General features: G+C 39.3%; 1 protein-coding gene across 6 annotated transcripts in view; it reads right to left on the bottom strand.

Annotated features, from left to right (window-relative positions):
* The window catches only part of NOL4 (nucleolar protein 4), a 185,728-nt gene that overhangs the window by 7,481 nt on the left and 157,895 nt on the right, over positions 1–20,352 (bottom strand). For all 6 annotated transcript variants that reach the window (XM_048939461.1, XM_048939463.1, XM_048939462.1 and 3 more), the window contains 2 exons: positions 4,874–5,054; positions 1,298–1,378 (listed from right to left, as the gene is read on the bottom strand). In XM_048939461.1, coding sequence (XP_048795418.1) covers positions 1,298–1,378; positions 4,874–5,054 — 262 coding nt within the window. The remainder of the gene's footprint in view (positions 1–1,297; positions 1,379–4,873; positions 5,055–20,352) is intronic.

The following is a 20,352-nucleotide window of genomic DNA, read 5'->3' as shown; positions in this document are numbered from 1 at the left end:
GTAGAGGAAGAAATATGAGGATGATCTTAATACATAATTCAGACAGTATTTCATGGAGGGAAATTCCCACTTCTGCCACAACATATGTCAATTTCTCCCAGCACTGCATCTTGCCTTTTTGAAATGGAACTAAGCACGCCCTCACAGATTCCTAACTGTATGTCTTGTTCTGCATCTCTGTGATAAAGAGAGGCTCCTTTGCCTTTCCTTTCTAGCTCCACTTTGATTTCAGAAGGATAGCACTGAAAACACAGAAAACTGTACAGCAGTAAACACGTAAAGAAATGCTGGAGAAGGCAACTGTGTGGTTGCCTGTTCACCCCCTGCATCATGGCCAGCATGGTGACCCCACTTTAAGAACTGGCTTGACTCCTGATATTCTCAGTTGGCCTTTTTTTTTTTTTTTTTTTTTTTTTTTTTGGTCTTTAATTACTTATTTCTACTTTATTACCAAGAAACCTCTACCAAACATTCAAATGTCAAAGTTTCACAGACAATAATCTTTACAGCTTCACCAAATCTGAGCACATTTTCTCAGAACAGAGAAAATCCCCATGACAACTCCCTCTGCCAAGTGTTGTTTGTGGGCCATTTCATAAAGGTGCTGGTGTTCCTTATAAGCACATAAATTGGCACACCTTCCCAATAACCTGTGGCTAAATTACTTTTGATGAAACAACTTCAAAAATTTTCAGCCTACAGGTGACCTCTGGATGGAAAATTTCAAATTCCATTGAATTTCAAGTTCAAATAGTTAAAGCTTGGCAAGGTTTATAAACAAGGAAAACAAGTTTGCATAAAGGGAAAAATGGAAAAGACATACAGTAATTTTCATAGAATGGCTTGGGTTGGAAGGGACCCCAAGTATCACTAAGTTCCAACCCTCCTGCCACAGGTAGGGCTGCCATCCACTAGTTCAAGTACTAGATCAGATTCCCCTGTATGTCAGTAACAAATATCAACAGAGGTTAACTTGGACTGAGTATGAGATAGATTTTTACAAAACTACTACAGAGATCCTGCAGCCTGAGCTGATTGGATAATATAGTAGACTTTTCAGGAGCTTGAAGGACTAAGAAGGCTGATTTGCATGTAGGTAAAGCTGAGAATGGCCTACAGAGCAGGCCATTCTCATCATGGGGCAGCAGTGGGAGATGAGCAGAGTGACTTGCTGGGCAACAGGAACTTTGGCCAGGGTGTGAAGGCCTGCCTGAGGGAAAGGGGAATGCAAGAGACTTGTGTGGGTTCAGGATCTGGTCAGAGTGTGAATTTATTAGGACTTGCCAGGAAGACTTACCTGAGTTGGAAGGAGACTGGACGTTCGTGGAGCCTGGGATGCAATGCTGAGTTGTGGCTGTAGTGGAAGTTGGCTGCAGATCTGTGTAGAGAAATAGAGACAGAAGAACTGCATTGTCATACCATAATACAAGGTAATGTCTTGGGTGAGTCTTGCGTAGCCAGTCTACCATCCAGCCAGAAATGCAGGGGTTTTTTTTGTTTGTTTTGGGTTTTTTTGTTTTTTTTTTTTTTGTTTTGTTTTTTTTTTTTTTTTTACAGACACAGCTAGAAATAGCTGACATTTCTGCCTTGAAAATCTGACAACAGAGAAGTTGTTCCCAGATCACCTAGAGGAAGCCCAGCAGTGGCAGTAGAAACATATTCTCTAAGGGAAAATGCTCCTTGGGAAACAAAGTGGTTGTAGACATCCAGTCCTGACAGCTGGCAGACAACAGGAGAGAATCATCATCATAGAATGGCCTGGGTTGAACAGGCCCACAGTGATCATCTAGTTTCAACCCCCTTGCTGTGTGCAGGGTCAAATGGTAATCCATCAGACAGAGATATCCGGGGTGTTCCTACTTCTGTGGGTCTCTGACAAATGATAGTGGCAATTAAATATTTTGCTCCCAATGGAGTAGTTTGTTTCCTGCCCTCAAGCTGGATATCTCTCTAGGTATGCAGAGCTGGGTCAGATAAAGTCTCTGTGGCTGGCAAGGCAATTTCATTCACACTGAGATCGTTCTGGAGCTTTTCTTTTCAGCTCTGTAAGCAGGGACTTCATCAAACTTAAAAAACAAGAATCATGGAAAGCCACACTTCTCGACAAGTAGTTCGCCTTGAGCATCTAGAAGAGTCAACAGTTTCTCTCCAACCTGTGTACAGGCTGAAATAGGCTCTGACAACCTGCAGATTCGTTGCTGTTCAGATGAAGCTTTCAAGCTGAGCTGGTTTGCATAGATGGTTTAAAAGCAGGGAGAAAAAAAAAAAAAAAGAAAAAAAAAAAAGGACTTAAAGACCACACCTTTCCCTGATGTGTTTATTTCACTCCTACAATAAAATAAGGGTCATTGTACAAGCTGCTGCTTGCTCATATTTAGCTGTTGCATGAAGGCTCACTCCATACGGTTGTGTAAGGAGCTAATTATGGATCTGTAATTTGCCATGTGGAAGGATAGACTGAGGAGGGAAGCACTGCAACAGCAGACACAGATAGTTCCCTGAGCCAAAGCCACCAAACTGTTTGGTGAGCAAACAGCAAAGTCTGTAAGATGGTATCAGTGTAGGAATGAACTCTATAGGGAAGGAAATTAAATTGTTAACTGAGTGGAAATGCCCAGAAATAGATACTCGAGCTACGAATTTTAGCTAGCTTTTCCAACTTCTTCCTTTTTCCTTGCTTTAGAAGATACACAAAAACAGACTCTGTTTGTTTATACGTGTATTCTGACTGAGATGTGTATTTATTCTTACACTTGTAAAGGTGATGAGAGCATTTGATTGGTTTCTGAACTGAAGAGGAAATGTGTTCTTAAAATTCACCTAGGTTCTAAAAGCAATTTGCAAAAAACTCTCAATTTTCCAGAGAGGGAATTAACAAGATTCCCCGAAATTAATAATGATTGAAAACAACCACCATATGAGATCAGTCAGAAGGGAATTTGTTACTACTCAACTACAACCCCAATCAAGAATGAAAAACCAAATATCCGTGAACATGTAGGAGATGATGATCAAATCCCAAATAACTGACCTCCAAATCCTCCAAGTTTGTCCTACAGGGATACTAGCTAATGGAGCTAGAGACTTTGCACTCAGTAATCCAGAGATAATCAGTTTGATTACTGATCGATTTTGTGTCAATGAAACTAAGAAACTTGTGGCATTCCGACTCCACAACTTCCCTAATGAACTTCTTGAAATGGCAGGTGGGACACAGATCTGCAGCCAGCTAGACTGTTAGCATTAACAACTAGTTTCCAAGTGCAGTCACACAGATAGTAAGTTTGAGCAGTTCTGGATCCCATGAAATCCCTGCAGAGAAGATGGACAACTCTGTACAATGCTGCAACTGTGCAGAGCCAACTGGAAGAGGTGCAATGGTTTACTTGGTCTTCCAAAGTTTAAAAAAAAAAAAAAAAACAACACCAAACATACAGCCAAATTTGCCAGGGGAAGTAGGAAAAAGAGAGGAAGAAGAAATGTTTGGACATACATCACTATGCAACCCATAAGCATTCCACTGATTCCTGTATCCTGGTATTGCTACACAGTGGAATGCAGTGAACTCCCCACAGTTAAGTAACAACGTTAGCTGTGCAGTCTCTGGATTACAGGATAACCATTTTTTCCCTACAAAAACCATCTTCAGCTTTAATTACAACATAGCACTAGACTCCTCTACATTAATTATACAAAGAAAGCATTGCTTCTAATCTGGAAGCAAGACTAATTTATGATGCCAAATTTGTATTTTTTTTTTTTTTTTTTTAATTTAAATAAAGCCTATACAGAAGTGACAAAATACTCTTGCCTAAAATCTGCAGTCCACTGTAAAAAGGGAATTACGAAAATGTATTCCTGGTCTTCCATTCAAACCTCTTGTAACTGGATACAACACAGTCATGATTCCACACAACACATAAACCACAGTTTAGGATTACATAGAACAATTCTGATGGGTTCTACGGACAAAGAAGATGCATGGGAAGATCAACCCTACCTATACTTGAACGAAGGAGCAAATGCAAACTGTTTTCAGTGGGAACTTACTTAAACATTCTCTGACCATAATGTAATAATGTAAAATAGTGTAAAATAATTTTAAAGTTCTTGTATATTTTCCCAGGAAAACAGATTTCCACAGTCTTACTCCTGTGAAAACATTTGATTAGAAATCATATTAAACACCGCATGTGTTTTTCATTCATATGGAAACAACTGTAATCATCATTCACTCTCTAAGTGAAACAATTTTGAGAACTAAAATACTGCATTTTAAGAGCCTTTTAAATATATAGCACAAATCATTCACAGAAGAGAGATGAAGAAGATGCGACTGAAGGTCACCAGCATACCATAAACTGCAGGCTGCAGCCTTGATAACATTTTGAAAATTGCTTAGCATGCTGAAAAACGTAGGCTGTAGCTGAACACCTCCTGTCTTGCCAAAGTTAGTCCACGCACCTGAAGCGGAAAACCCCTCAATGACTGAGGATTTTTCATTTGACGCTTGTCATGCCAGATTCTTACCTACAGTAAATTAAGTTAGCCAGACAAACCATCTGAGAAATCTATGCTAATTCATTTCCTTCATAAAAAGTATGGAGCTTCGTGCTTTCAAATTCCAGCCACACAGCTTGAGTTCAGTCTCACTGAAGACTGCTGTGAATTAGTCCCTTGAAACTGAAAGAGACTTGTAACATCCAGAGAACAAGGATTTTGTTTAGCAGTAGTCATCTGCAGGATTGCATTCCTCCTCATTATCCACTTACACTCCATGGATACTGAATCCCTTGGACTAGCTTTCTGTGCAGCAGGGTAAACACACATGTGAACACATACACACAGAGACATATTTCATAAGGCAACTCACCACTGCTAGAAGCATCGTTGAGATTTAGCAGCCCACCTCCGAGCCCTCTGTAACTATGGTAACTGTAGGTCCCATTTCCATTGATGTACAACACCTCCTGTGTGCTAGAAACAGCTGATGTTGAGTAAGTGACCTGGGCTGGCTCCTGTTTGTACTGTTTGTCAGCTGGTGTAGCCTCATCCTGCAAAAACAAAGAAAGGTTTTGAGTGTTTTGTGTTTATTTTTTTTTTTTTTCCTTCATTTTACCTTGCATAAGAAGGGTCTCTTCCATTGTTAAGACTTCCCATGTACTTGCTTTCACAAAATTTTAATTCACGTTAAACAAGCACAGACATGTCTCTGAGAGGCAGAACAGCAGCTAATAAATAATCTCAGATCTATGGGAAACCTGTATTTTTATTTATTTCTGCTCCAATAGCCAAACATACTGTTTCTTAAAAGGGAAGAGGCATCCTCTCATCCTGAAGAGCTCACTGTCTCCTGCAAAACCCACCTCTGTCTAAAAATAGTATGGGAAACAAGAAAGAAGCCATTACTTTCTGACTACAGGAATCACTTCTCTAAGTAGGAAAACTGTCTCCTTCTCAATAAAAGAAATCAATGAAAAATGCTCCAAGTACTTCTCTTGAAGCATCATTCTCAGAAGTGACAGAAGGAGTAGAGAAACTGAATACAGTCACATTTCCCCTATTTGCAGATGGCTCAGACAGTGACCATGCCTACAAGGATCGAAGGGCAAAGATGATTCCACAGACATGATTTGAAAGCATTTATAATCTTGCAATTGAGCAACAACTGCACATCATACATTTCCCTAACACTCTCAGTTTACTTCCGTTATGCTTGCATGATACAGAACAATATTTAGCACAACTGCCCCACAACTTTCCCCGTGAGGAGATTGTTTCAGAAGTCTGTTTTCCTCCATCAGATGCTGTAAGTACTGCTGAGAGCCCCATACCTCCACTCAGACTCACAACAACAAGTGAAAAAGAAGAAAAAAAGCATTAAGATTGACTGTTTTATTAGATGCAAAAGGAAAACCATCAGTGTCTGACAAAAACATTTCAGTAAGTTCAAATAAAACAGATCTAAGGAGCTATAATATTGGAAAAAAAACAAAAAAAAAAACAAGTTTGGTTGCTAAGTATACCAAATTTTCTGAGATTGCTACAAAAAATTACAGACTTTTAAACATTTAAGAAATATCTATGTATATATCAGCAATGGAAGAATCAAATAGTTCAAACAGCATCCAGATTCTGTCGAAGAAAAAAAAAAAAAAATGGCCATGAAGCAGATTTCCTGTTTGCATTAGTCAATCTCACCGCCAGCTTTTCTAAGATGAAGAGATCCCTGCCTTTTAGTTATTTACTGGCTAAAGAGATTGGGCTATAATTGAGATGACTCACAAGATAGAACATATATTATTAACAGAAATTTTAATATTTAATACAGAATGTTGAATCATCACATAATTAACTCCATAAACAATCAGAATGAGACCTCTTGGGCACTAATATGAGCTGAAGCTAAGCTCTGCATTTTTTTTTTTTTTTAGAGTTGGCCAAATTGGTCTTGTACACATTTTCTTAAACAATGATAGACTCAAGTAAAAATTACATGATTTTTTTTTCTTTTTGCAAAGAATTCAACCTTAATATAATTTACCTTTTAACTCCAAAGGCAACTGATATCTGCCATAAGAGATAACATATTAATTTCTACAAGAAAATATTCATAAGTTATACAGGAAAATTCTTTCTTGGCAACAAAGCATAAATCACCCAATTCCTTAGCAGTCTCAAGGTTGAGATCCTTATTTCTAAAACTAGATGATCCTTTCTGCTACAAACTCCCTCAAGCCCTCAGTTCATGAAAATTTTCAAGGGATCTTCAGCAAATTTACCAATACCTGGGCCACTATCAAGGGTGCAGAGCGAAGGGAACTAAATCATGTAAGCTGCCAAAACAACTAACTGTACAGACACAACTTACACAGCGTATCTTTACCAATACATGTACCAATAACTCCAGAATAATTCCTGAACAGACAAGAAGTGCTGTCCCACAGATGAGAAGCACATCTCCTTATCCCATCTATTTGTGTACCACAGATTTGCTGTTCCTGAATATACATGCACTCTAGAGCCCCTCTTGGTCACTGAACCCGCCATGTGAAGTGAACACACAGCAGTGAGCTTTTTTCAGAGCAGATGCTCTGAGCTCGTGGAAGAGCACAACAGAGCCTGGCCACAGGGCTGCACAATGCTGCATGCTGATGCATGCTAGCCTGTGTGTTGGAGCACATGGCTAAGAGGCAACAGACCAGAACTGTGCCTTCTTGTTGCAATGCACAGTGAAGAGGTGTAAAATCTGGAATGTGAAGTCTTTGATAGCTTTGGTGGGGGGAACCTGAACTCAAAGCTTCCATCTCCTAGCAACCAGACTAAAAGCAAAGCTCTGGGAGGAGTCATAGTCTGAAGTTGTGCCACTCACGGAGTGGAAACATACAATTCATAGAACAGAGACAGCAGTCAGGGAGCATGACTAAGGGATGCTTCCAGCACAGCTCCCTGTCAATACTCCTGACTCAGCATCTCCCTGTCACAGAATTCATCAGCTGCTCTGACAGTGGGATCCAAAGGCTTTGTATCAAACCATTTACAGCCACACAGGACATGTAGTGTGCCCTGTGCTGGGAACTCAGAAGGTAACCACATCCTGGCAGGGAAGACACTCCCAGGGCCATGAGATTGGTTGAGCAGGATGCTGCTGGGCATGGGACTCTTGGTTCCATGAGATAATTAAAGGTGCCTCCTTCTAAATATTACACACATTTTTAAAAGCAGTACCCAAATAATGACTAAGGCACCATTTGTTTCAGTCCTCAAGTTTAGGACTAAGTGCTTAGCTCAACACCTCAAGATGCTGAAATGTAGAAACAGGGTAGAAACTTTATTTGGGAGGAAAAGTAATTTAGACCTTGAGCATATGATCTGGAAACTGATAGAATCATAGAAATATAGAGATACCTCTTACATACATTACATGCTAAAATGCATATTATCTGTTCACTTGATAGACTGGAGTTTGTGACTGTCAACTTAGTGTATATCAGAGAGATATACACTGTCTCACATTTATGCCTAGGTCTATATCAGGAGAATTTTTTTTTTTCCCCTTCAAATTCAAATAAGTTTGTAATTATTTTTATTTATTCCCTTATGTAAGCAATTAGTCTTCTAAGGACAGCACATAATCAGAAAAGATTTCATGAACAATTGCATAGCCTTTATACCAAGGAAGTCCTGCTCTGACTGATACTCTGAGCATCTAAGGAATAGTTTAAAGGGAAATACCTCCTACAGCAGCACAGATGTTAGTACAGAATGTCACAGCTGTGCTACAAATAATCCAACTGGCAGCATCCCAGCATCCAACATCAATGCCAGAGGAGATACAGTATAGACATCTTTTTAAGGAGTCTGTCTTTTCTGGAAAGAACTCTAGGCACAAAGGTTCCTTTTTGTTTCTTATCTCCTTTACCATCATCATAATAATAAAATAAACAGCTTATTAAAACAATAAAGCCTGGAAAATTGATTCCATTCTGAGTTTTGATCCCATATATACACATACATATGCATCAAAAATCCTGTGCACTCCCATTAAGACAAAATATAGCTATTGCCTTGGCTGTTACTCCACTGTTATCATCAAGTACAAAAAGCAAATGGACAATGCCGACTGACCGAAAAGCTAGCAAAACTTCTACAAAGGGAATGTAAATTGTAATATTCCAAAAATGGCAAAGATGGTGACGTTCAGTTAACTTGCTGCTTTTCATGGAAGCCACTTTCTACCAGATCAAATTAATAGCTCCACAAATACCAGCTTTTAACCACCCCTATGTCAAGGTGATTTTTTCCCACTCAATTAGAAAAAAAGAGAGACAAAGGAACACATTTTTGCCTCATGTTGCCTGACATTTCATTTTTGGATATATTAAACTGCTTAATGTGGATTAGTTTTTGTTCCTGTCAGTAAGTACTGCTCTCAAAAGACAACTTTGAGGCTAGAAAATCTTGAATGTAGATTAATCTTCAAACAGATAGGAATACCAGCCCTCCATTTCTTCAGCACAGGAAAGAACATATTCACTTGAAAAAAATGAAACACTTTCACATTCTTTAAAATAATTTTTAGCCTCAATGGCTTGTAGTGGGGCCTTAGAAAAAAATTAATGTTTCATATATTTTTCCCATCTGGGCCACACCAATTTATTTCTGTGACTTTTGATTCAAAAGTGAAATCAACAGAAATGCATGATAAAACTGTGCAGTACTTTCCAACATATACCCAATTAATCTTCATAATACTCTTGCTGGATGGGCCTTTTATCACTGTTTTTCAGATAGTGAGATTCTGGCAACCTTAAGCTAGCATTACTACATCAGTGCTTGAGTTCTACAACCATAACAATGCAATGGCCTTTGGTTTCTCTAACTAATTTTTTTTTTTTTTTTTTTTTTTTTTTTTTTTTTTAAACAATGAAAAGAAACTTGACAGGAACACTCTGCTGAATCTGCAGGGGATGGGACTGGCCATCAGCAACTGCATGCAGCAGTGTTGGAAGCAGGGCAAACCATGGGATTCCTGGCCCCTATTGCCAGGTCTGTAGGCAAGTCCCCTTCTGGCAACCCAGGCACTGCTGCTGTTTCTCCCTCCACCATGACGCGATAGCACACATCCTGTACTCTGCCTCTTCACATTTGTTCCATGCTGTGCCTTCCAAATACCAATTCATCGCATCTTCCTTGCTTTTGCAGTTCCACCTTCTACCCTCCTTCTCAGTTTTCTTGCCCATAAATTTTAAATTCTCCTTTTCAAACAAGACTCTTGTTCCCTGATACCCGAGTAGTCTCAGCAATTCAAGTCTTTTCATTTCCTATTTTGCATTTCACCACTGTTAACATTCACCGATCTGAGGTTTTCTCTCCCTCCCAGGACTTTTTTCAGCCTCAGATCCCCAGTATCCTATCCTTTTCAACAAAAGAAAAGCTGGCTTCTACATTTCACAAAAGTCACTCCTGTTTTCACTCCCATGTTATTTTTCGTTATTCACTGTTACAATCAGAAAGGTCAACACAATGGAAGGAGTATACAGGAGTATAGTAGCAAAGGGCCTAGTGCGAACGGAAGGGTGTTATGAAGGAAAAGCACTCACCCATCTCTGAAGAGCTAGGTTTGCAGGGAAATTTCCACAAGGAAGAGTTCTCTAATCAGAGATCCTCCCCCAGTGGCAGTCAGCCCTTAAATAGGGTCTAAGAGAGGTACAGCCAGAATCCACCTCTTCTGATCACATGGGAGAATTGCCTTCACCTGTGCTTGCAGGGCTGACCAGGTCCTTTCCCCAGCTGTTCTATCAGTGGTTCAGGCTGTGACTCAACAGTTACTATACAGATGTATCTGACCCTCTTTCTTTCACTTCTACTTTATTGAATCCCATTTCACAACCTTACTCTTTCTTCATCCTTTATCATTATCACTCTTGCTATGGTTCACAAATCCAGTGCACATCTCCTGTTTTCTGTTCTGAAACCAGATTCCTGTTACACCTGCTGAAATTCAAACATTCTGGTAATTTAGCAACTAAATGTCAATTGTGTAAGCATGGGCATCCAGCAAAACATCCTTGGCTTAAGTGACACCAAATGTACCATTACAGTGTAAATACTAGATAGTATTATTCACCTATTTATTGTGAAATGGTAATCACATTTAAGGATCAAATTATCCTTAAAGGACAAATCTTTCCTCGTTTTTGAAAGTGGCTGAAGTTTTCTCTGAAATACTTCAATAGGCGGAAGACATACAGAACAGTAAATATCATCAAGTTATTACCCAACTGCATATCTGGTGTGATAATAGAAAGTGTCAGTTAATCTTAATAGGTGATGATACTATTGACTGCCTTGATTACATGCATTGTTCTGATTGAACTTTGCATCTTTTTATTGGTTTTAAATGCACAACATTAATTCTCCTGGCTTTGACCCACCTTTTAATTTTATGACCAATATCCTGGAGGCCCAGAAACCTGAACAATATTATAGCATATCACAGGAGAGTATATTTTCCTTTAACACGGCAATAAGGCTGCTGATTCACTTAGCAATGAAATTCTTAGCAATAGTGGAAGTGGAATTTCCACAAAAGATGGATGTGAGGATTCATTTCAGTTTTGGTTTTCACTGCACATTCTTTCTCATTCCTCTCCAGTTGCAAAGGCTAGTACTGGCATTATTATCCACTAAATAAAACCTGTTCAGGACCAGGGAGAACAAAATTAAAGACACACACAGTTCACTGAATTTGAAATCCAAATGAGGTTTTATGATAATTCTTTAAATAAAAAGAATCAGACAATGCAAAGTACTAAATATTTATAGTCCTTTAAAAGAATGACATCTTTTAACAGTATTAGAGGTGTTCTTACTCTGTGATCTAAGCATGAAGGTAAAATGAGCGTAGAAATAGGTGGCATCTTTTCCTAGACCAGGAGAAGAACTTCTATTCCCTAAAGTAAATGTATTAAATGATATTACCTTTCTCAGAAAGCCTTATTTCTATTCTAGCACAATGTGAAAAAGCTAGATGTTTGGCTGAAGTCAGCATAGATTCAGTATTTGTAATGAGAACATTTCTACAGGTTTCCTGATCAATTTGCGTGCAGAAGACTTGTTTCACATGACTTTGTTTGCGATGTTGCATATCTCAAAACTATTATTAAAAAAAGATCCTACAAAATTCCCAATCTCCAAAGTTAGGCATTCAAAATAAACATCTACCGGAGATTTCAACTACGCACAACAGATCTATTGCTGAAAACTGAAAATTTATTTGCTAGAATCTTTATAATCTGTTTCAGAAAAATATTCAAAACACACCAGAGATGTATTTTATCATAGGTAAAAAGTTATTCTCTGATAACTTTCCAAGACAGATACTGAATGTTTCTCCACCTCTCGGGCTGCTCACAGTGTTGTTTTTTTTAAGACAACACATACACTGAGCATCCCCTACCCATTGTCCAAAGTTATCAGGACAGATGGATTCAAAAACTAATTGTACTTCTGGGCCAATTTCTCCCACTTCAAATTTAGTTATCCTTCACTAGAGACATTCCAGAGGATAAAGTACTAGAATGGCTTAATGTCCAGATGGAGACTGATGACAAGTGGTGTCCCTCAGGGGTCAGTACTGGGACCAGTGCTCTTTAATATTTTCATGAATGACACAACAGTGGGATGAAGTCTGCAGATGACACCAAGCTGTGGGGGGTGCGGTCAACATACTGGAGGGATAATAGTCCATCCAGAGAGACCTAGACAGGCTCAAACAGTGGACCAGGTGAATCTCACGAGGTTCAACAACTCCAACTGTAAGGTCATGCAGCTGGGTTGAGGCAATCCCTGCTATCAGTATAAGCTGGGGGACACAAGGATGGAGCACAGCTCTGATGAAAAGAACTTGCAGGTACTCACAGATGGGAAGCTAGACATGAGTCACCAGTGTGCCCTTGCAGCCCAGAAAGCCAGCTGTATATCCTGGGTGCATTAAAAGAAGCATGATCAGCAAGGTGAGGGAGGTGATGCTTCCCCTCTATTCTGCGCTGGTGTGACTTCATCTGGAGTAATGTGTCCAGATGTGGAATCCTCAGTACAGAAGAGATGAGGACTTGTTGGAGCACATCCAGAGGAGAGCCACACAAATGATCCAAGGGATGAAATACCTTCCTACAAGGACAGGCTGAGGGAGCTGGGGCTGTTCAGCCTGGAGAAGGCTCCAGGGAGACCTGAAAACAGCCTTTCAATATCTAGAGTTGGGCTATGAGAAGGAAGGGGACAATTCTTTAGCAGTCTGTTGTGATAGGACAAGAGGAAATAGTTTCAAACTGGAAGAGAGGAAACTTAGATTGGACAAAAGAAAAAAATGTTTTACAGTGAAGGTGGTGAGGAACTGTTGCCCAGAGAGGTGTTGGATGCCTCATCCTTGGAGACATTCAAGGTCAAGCCAGACAGGGCTCTGAGCAACCTGATGTAGCACAGATGTTCCTGTTCATTGCAGGGAAGTTGGACTAAATGGCCTTTAAGAGTCTCTTCCAACTCAAATGAGTCTGTGACTCAATGATTTATGGATGAGGCCTATGCGCAACCAGGAGAGAGACTCCTGTTTTTGGTCTGTTTTTTTTTCCCCCCAGAAGTATTAAGAATAGATTTGAACAAACTAACTAGATTAAATTACAAAGTCAACTCCAAATGTTTTTAAAGGACTCATGCCAAATACTATTTAGATTTTTTTTAGGAACTGTTTTGATAGTTCAGTGTAGACTTGCCAGTGAAGTCAAGAGGATCCTAATTGCTGTTCTCACATATGCACACTATTTCTTCTCTTGAAAGGAACAGCTGGGAGACTGCACAGCTTTCCACTTCCTAATCTCTTTATTCAGACCTAGATCTTATTTTTTCATGACTTCCCTCTCTGCATCATTTTTATGTATTTAAGGCAGGTATGTTAAAAAAATCAAGGGAAAGCCCATTCTTAGGAATTTTCTGTCACAAGGATAACATCAAATGAAAAAAGTGCAAGAGATGCAAGACATTTCTGACAGAAGAGTTGTTATTAATGATTTTGATCCGTATTTTATCATATCCATAATGATTGATGATCCATATTTTAAAGACAAAAAATGATTAATATAATTTTTCAAATAGCGGTATATTGGTATAATAGTTTTTCCATAATATTTCCATAAATAGTGGAAATATTGGTACAGACTACTTGAGCCAAATCAGGCATAATAGAGTCCAATTAGGAATCCTAACTCCCTGCAACATGAATGGAGATGTGAGGGATCTTGAAGTGCCCATCAAAATACTGTTAGCTGCCAAAAGTTCAAGAAAAAAAAAAAGAAAAGAAATAAAAACAGAAAAACTACCATATTTCAGTTTCTGATTATAAAGGTAGTAGGTTCCTTATGTTTTGCAGTTATTAATACTGAAATGAACTGCCAGAATCAGTGCTGTCACCAGGCATCAAAATTGACAAAGCCAGCGCTTGACAAGAAATGAAAGCATGAGACTAGCAAGGAAAAAGATCAAAATATAAAGGTGCTATTGTGGAGAAGACAGAAAAACACACTTTAGTCTTCTGCACTCCTGATGACATGACACATTATTTGTAGATCGGAACGAGTATGTTAACCTTAAATAAAAGGTTAGTGTTTTCACTTTGCAGAGTTTGAGCTGTGTGGGTTTTCTGGTGATTTTTTTGTTTTGTTATTGTTTTAACTCCTGCCACCTCTTCTACAGAACAGAAAACTTTCAGAAGAGAGACTCAGACAATTATTGCAAGGAGTTGTCAGAGAATCACTTTTGTTGGAGTGATAGCAAAGCAGAGGGATTGTTTTTCATTGCCTGTCAGCTACGTGCAGTTCATTATCCACTGTGACATCAGAACAACATGAGCTTTCAGAGGTCACCAGAACTGCTGGCTGAGCATGGAAATACAAACAAGCTGGGCTTGTGGTCTATATATCTGTAATACAAAGTCACTGGGGAAAGGAGAGACTGGGTTCTTCTAAAGATTGGTTCTCTCTGCTTCAATTGAGGATAGCTTTTATATTCTGGGGTGCCTGAGACAAACTCACTTTCTTCAGTGAAGTTCAAAATAGGTGATTCCCAGTGTGTTTTCGCCTGGAAAGTGCCCTGCAAGTTACCTTTACGGCTCCTGCTCTTCTTGTCTTAGGCAGAAGTTACAGTGGTTCATAAGATACTTGAGCATTTCCTGTTATATTAAGAAGGAAATCTGAAACTTGGATATGGTCGTGCTCTTGTCTAGCTTTAATGTAGGAAAAAATGCACTTTGCTAATGGTTTCTCAACTAATAGTATTAACTGAAAGTCTCAACACAGAGATATAGTGCAAGACTGCATACTGCACTGCAGTGTATGCACAGCTTCATTAGTGTGATTTTAAATAATGTGTCCAGTGATAGCCAGCACCAGATTAGAAACTTCTACTGCACTTGGCTTGAGAAAGTAAACTGCTGCTGTGCCTTTGAATCTTGGCAAAACTCCTCTGTGTTCATGGTATTCTTCACAAAATACATGGCATTTATCTTGGAGAAAGCCCAATCTATTTCAATTCAGAGGGACAAAAGTGCCACACAAAGAGCAGAGTAGTCCTCAGAGCTACAATTTAATGGAGGAAGATGAGAGGAGAGATGATGGTTGGAACTGTTGCTTTATCCCCATTGTACCAAGAGAGAAGAGATTTGTTAAGGTCCAGACTTCACACAGATGTTTTTCCTCTTAGGATAGGCAGATACAAAGGCAAATTTTGAATGAAGACCTGCACAGCATAAGATAGCTCAAGGCATGGGACTAAGGGAGAGGGCTAGCTGAGCCTGTTCCTAAGGGGACTTCAATTGCTAAGTGCCCCGCCTCAAAAGTGAAGCACCAGGATGCTCCTGATACAATGAGAGTAACTGCAAATCTGAAGAAAATACATGTAAAACTTCAGTGGAAATTAGACACAGCCTTCTGAGCAGGAAAGCAATTGTTATGTTTCTGCATATGTCCCTCGTCCTTTGAAAGCCTGCTTCTCTGCAGCATCTAGCACCTTGCAGAAGGTGGTCGTGGATCCTTTTTGCTGCCTTTTCATTGACAGGAAGTACAGACAGAGGAGTCTGAATGCCTGACCATTCTAACAAACAGCATAAACTGCGTGGAAGCAATGTTGTCACTTCCCATCCCATGAGCAGTTTTGCCTTCAGGTAGTGCTGTTGAATGAATCAACATATTACTGAAATTGAGGCACGGTGATAGAGATGTAGCAGTACCTGCTGCTGAACCAGAAAGATGCAACGTGAAATTCCTCTGTTGCCGCATACACCTCTGGTTCAGAACAGGCCTTGCAATGCCTCAGGCAACTCTGCTTTTATTTATCATCACAGTGATGGTTTTTTCCTTTTTGTAGATGTGTGTACTGTTCTCAAGAAACTATGTCAGTTCCATTACCCCTTGCCAGTATGTTATTTTATCATTATTATTATGGGCAACAAGTTCAGTTGGGATAGATGAATATCACTCCATTCAGTGCAATAGAACTGTGGCACTAGAGAACTTTTCAAAACTCATGAATCAAGTATTTAAAAAGCATGCAGGGGAAATTGTGTGGGAGAAGTGGAGCAATGCTTGTGCCAGCTTTGTGGATTTATTACTATAGTATCATCACAGGCAATATAATTACACCTCCCACTATAGGTCTTTTCATTTCGTACTTTATACGTGGCATCACTCTTGTAAGGAGAGATAATAACCACTTTCCAACCACCCAAGAAAGGTTGAGGTCACAGTCTGGTAACAAAGAAGGAACTGCTTACCCCTTTCCAAGGATCAGGACTCACCAAAAACTCCAAAGGAAGAAATCACCAAGTAGAGATACTTCCATTGCAGCTGCCAGCCCTTCAGAGAGGTTCTGGTCACACAGGTGAATGCTTCCACCTGTGCTCCCAGGGTGGCTACACCGCTTCACCAGGTGCTCAGCCACGGGTTCAGGCTCTGAGCTAATGCTTCCCATCCAATTCCCAACCACTGACAGGATATTTTCTAGATAAAAATAGCTTTCTATACATCTCTTGTCTCTGAGGTATGGAGATTCGACTGCTCAAAAAGATTTTACTGGAAAATTACAGAATATGGTTTGGAATTTTTGTGCTTTTTTCCTATTTTTCTTTTGTGCTTCACATTCTTTTAATACTGCACATATTACTTTCCACAGTGAAGGGAAACACTATATATTAGACTCCAAATGAAATTCTTTTTCATTTAGATACAGGAGATGATAGCCTAGATGTGAAGTGCTTGAGGTCATTGTGGAAGTTTCACCCAATTAAAAATGCCTCTGTGTTCTGCCTTGAAGAGGAAAAACATCCTGTAGATTCCAGTAGCATATTGCCATTTTTAAAGAATGGTGTCTCTGCCATGGGTAAATTCCAATAGGAGTTACAGATAACTGCCTTACAAAAAGAGTTTTCTTGTCTTAAAATAAGAGAGTGTACAGTTGCTTTCCTGTACACATTTAATGACTGGTTCTTGTTTTCAACAGGCTCAGATGTCTTGAAGTGTTTTGCCCTGTGGTTGATATATTTGATTCCTAACTACTCAATTTTAAACTTGCCTTAAAATCTGAACTGTACGTTTGTGAAAAACAAAATCATTTCTATGAATTTAATGCATGTTTTTAAACACTGCCTCGGGTACAGCTTGACTTTTACAGTTAAAATAGAAAAAGAATTTTAAAAATAAAAGGTATCTTAAAAAAAAAAAAACCTCCCCACCATGTCTCTAAGCATTTAATAAAAGGGAAATGCTTTGCTAGTGAAGAAGACCAACTCTAAATATTTTAATGAACTCAGTGCATGTCCTTTGATTTCAGTTTTGTATTCTAAAAGAAGATTCAATAAATAAGAAGTGATGCTTTGGGGTATGGCCTTTTGATTCCATAACTGTAAAACCATAGCAATGTAAGTGGCTGGACAAAACAAAGAAATGACCTCTGATTGGGCTTTGGAGGATGCAAAGTCTGATTTGCTTCATTAATGGGGACAGTAAAACTGAAGCTTAATATGAAATATCATGAGTAATAAGCATTAAATTTGTGCACTGCAGTACAAATCTGTTCCCCAAATATTCTCATTTCAGGGGAGGATTTGCCTGGCACAATGCCTGAGCTGTTGGCCACTGCCTACTTGGCTGCCTTGCCCTGCACCTAGCCACTATGGCAGCTGGTGCTGATTCCAGGCGATGCACTCAATTCCTGCTCCCACTGTTGGTTTTTTGTTTGTTTGTTTGTTTGTTTTCTTAGAAAAATATATTTCTAAATTTAGTTTAGGGACATCAAGCCAGTTGTTGAATTACAAACATGATCTTGCTATCAAACAGAAGCAGTCTGTGCATATATTTCCAAATATATTTCCTGTGTGGAGAATTGCCTTGTTCTGAGGAATACAACTGAACATATTTTGCAGTTGATGCTTTGAATTTAAAAGTAATCTGTGATTGTTTAAAATCTTCTAAATCTACTTACTTTACTAACCAAAACCAAAACACATCACTGTTCTCTTGAAAAATAAGGATTTGCACATGCACATTGTGAGTTTGCGCTGATTTCATAGAATCATTAAGGTTGGAAAACATCTCTAAGATCATCAAGTCCAACTGTCCACCTACCACCAATATTGTCCATTAAACCATGTCCCAAAATACCACATCTTCTCTTTCCTTAAACACTTCTAGGGATGGTGATACCACAACTTCCCTGGGCAGCCTGTTCCAGTGCCTTACCACTCTTGGAGAAGAGTTTTTCCCTAATATCCAACTGGTGCAACTTGAGGCCATTACATCTCTCCCTATCACAGTTAACTGGGAGATGAGTCTGACCCCCAGCTTACTACAACCTCCTCTCATAGAGTTGTAGAGAGCCATAACGTCTCCCTTCAGCCTCCTCTTCTCCACACTGAACAATACCGGTTCTTTCAGCCATCCCTCATAAGACTCATGCTCCAGACCTTCACAGCTTCATTACTCTTCCCTGGATGTGCTCCAGGTCCTCAATGTCCTTCTTGTAGTAAGGGGCTCAAAACTGAACACAGTGCTCGACATGTGGCCTCATCAGCGCAGAGTATAGACGGATGTCATCTCCCTGCTTCTGCTGACAACACTATTTCTAATATAATTCCTTATGGTTACAAAGGTGTTCAGCAGAACAGTCTGCTCTGAAGGTGCAACACATCTCTTATGCAGAGAGGTGCCAGAAATAATCGTGCTTGTTAAGGCTCCGTGGGGATCAAAAATACCAAGGAATTATAAATTGGCTCACAGTTTCAGCTAAGAATAGTTGGTCAGATATTTGCTGCCAAAACATTTCATTAAACTGGCTCAAATTCTGTATGACAGCAGGGATTTACTCCCAGAAACAACATCCCCACTCCATGCTGTAAGTGAAGCCCTTAGCTAAACACGGGAAAGACAAAATTAGACCTTTATATACTTGTCTAGAAACATCTGACAGACTAGAAAGAGCTTCATGTTTAATATCTTCTTGTACGTGAAAGGAAGGGATCATTAAATAGCTCTTATTCCTGGCTTTCAACATAAAAATGGGAAGAACAAAAGGCCAAAATCTATGCCTTTGGGCCTGAGTCTCCTGAGAACAGTTATATTCATATTTCCATCAGCCTTTCCTCTTCTGTCTTCTTGACAGAAGACAAATATTAAAGACAGGGTAAGACAACTATTTTGGTCCCCGTTCATTTGCATTCCATATAGAGTAGGGAAGGGGATAAGATTATTTTAAAATTAATGTCCAAAAAACATTCCTGAGCCTTCAGCTTTATCAACCTCCAGAACAGAAAACTGACACAGCATCAATTTTACCTCATGTTCAAGATTGCAGTTCTGAATGTTCAAAATGTTAGCAGACTGAAATTCAGCACAAAGAGCCTGGAAAAATAAAGCTTTTTCTAGTTTAATGATCTCTGTGTTGAGGTGAAAAATTACCTGCTCACCTTAAGGCCCCAGTGTAAATCCAAAGCATGAAATTATTCTCAATTGCATGCCTTGCACATTATTCCTTTTGAGTACATGCTGCAAATTTAACACGGGCTGGGCTGACTGCGGCAGGAGGGGGTTGCCCTGTGATACTCAGCAGTTCTTTCCAGCTGCATCTGCGAATAGCACAACTTCATCCAGCACTGCTGAAATCAGGAATTTTGCCACTGACTTGAAAGGCAGCGGGATTTAAAATTACAATGCATGCTGCTTATTTTCTTCCCCTTGACAATATGGTTGATGCATTGTGGGTAGGAAGCTGAGTTTCCCACTACTGGTACATAATTTGGTCCCTTGACAATAATCCACATGCAGCTAAATGGTGCCTGCATAACATTTTGTGCCTCAGTGGTTAAAGCATATCATTTGCAATCACAAAAGCAAACCATAGCCCAACTCAGAAGTAAAATTATCATTAGGTGGGGAAATGATGGAAGTGTATAAAGCCTGAAATGCAAACTGGTGTGTGGTTATCCAAGGATAGTACAGTCTTCTCACTGATAATTTTGAACACAGATAAAATAGGATAGGTATTGAGATACAGAAATTACTCATGGCCCTATTAAATACCAAATCACAAGCAGGAGACTGAACACAAAATAACTATCAACTATCATTAATACAGCTATTATAAATACGATAATGAAACTATCATTAATACAGTAGGAGGCATTGAACTCTGCAAAGTAAAGTGACTTTGCCTTGTGTAATTTCTAGGATTCCAGTTTCTATCTGGTCGCTTTATATTAAGGGAATTGTCTCTTTCCATTTGTTCTTTTCTGAGGCTCCATAAGCCTCC

The sequence above is a fragment of the Lagopus muta genome, chromosome 3, assembly GCF_023343835.1.
Source record: "Lagopus muta isolate bLagMut1 chromosome 3, bLagMut1 primary, whole genome shotgun sequence".
Lineage (NCBI taxonomy): Eukaryota > Metazoa > Chordata > Aves > Galliformes > Phasianidae > Lagopus > Lagopus muta.
The sequence above is the reverse complement of the archived record's forward strand: the minus strand, read 5'-3'. Positions and strand labels throughout refer to the sequence as shown.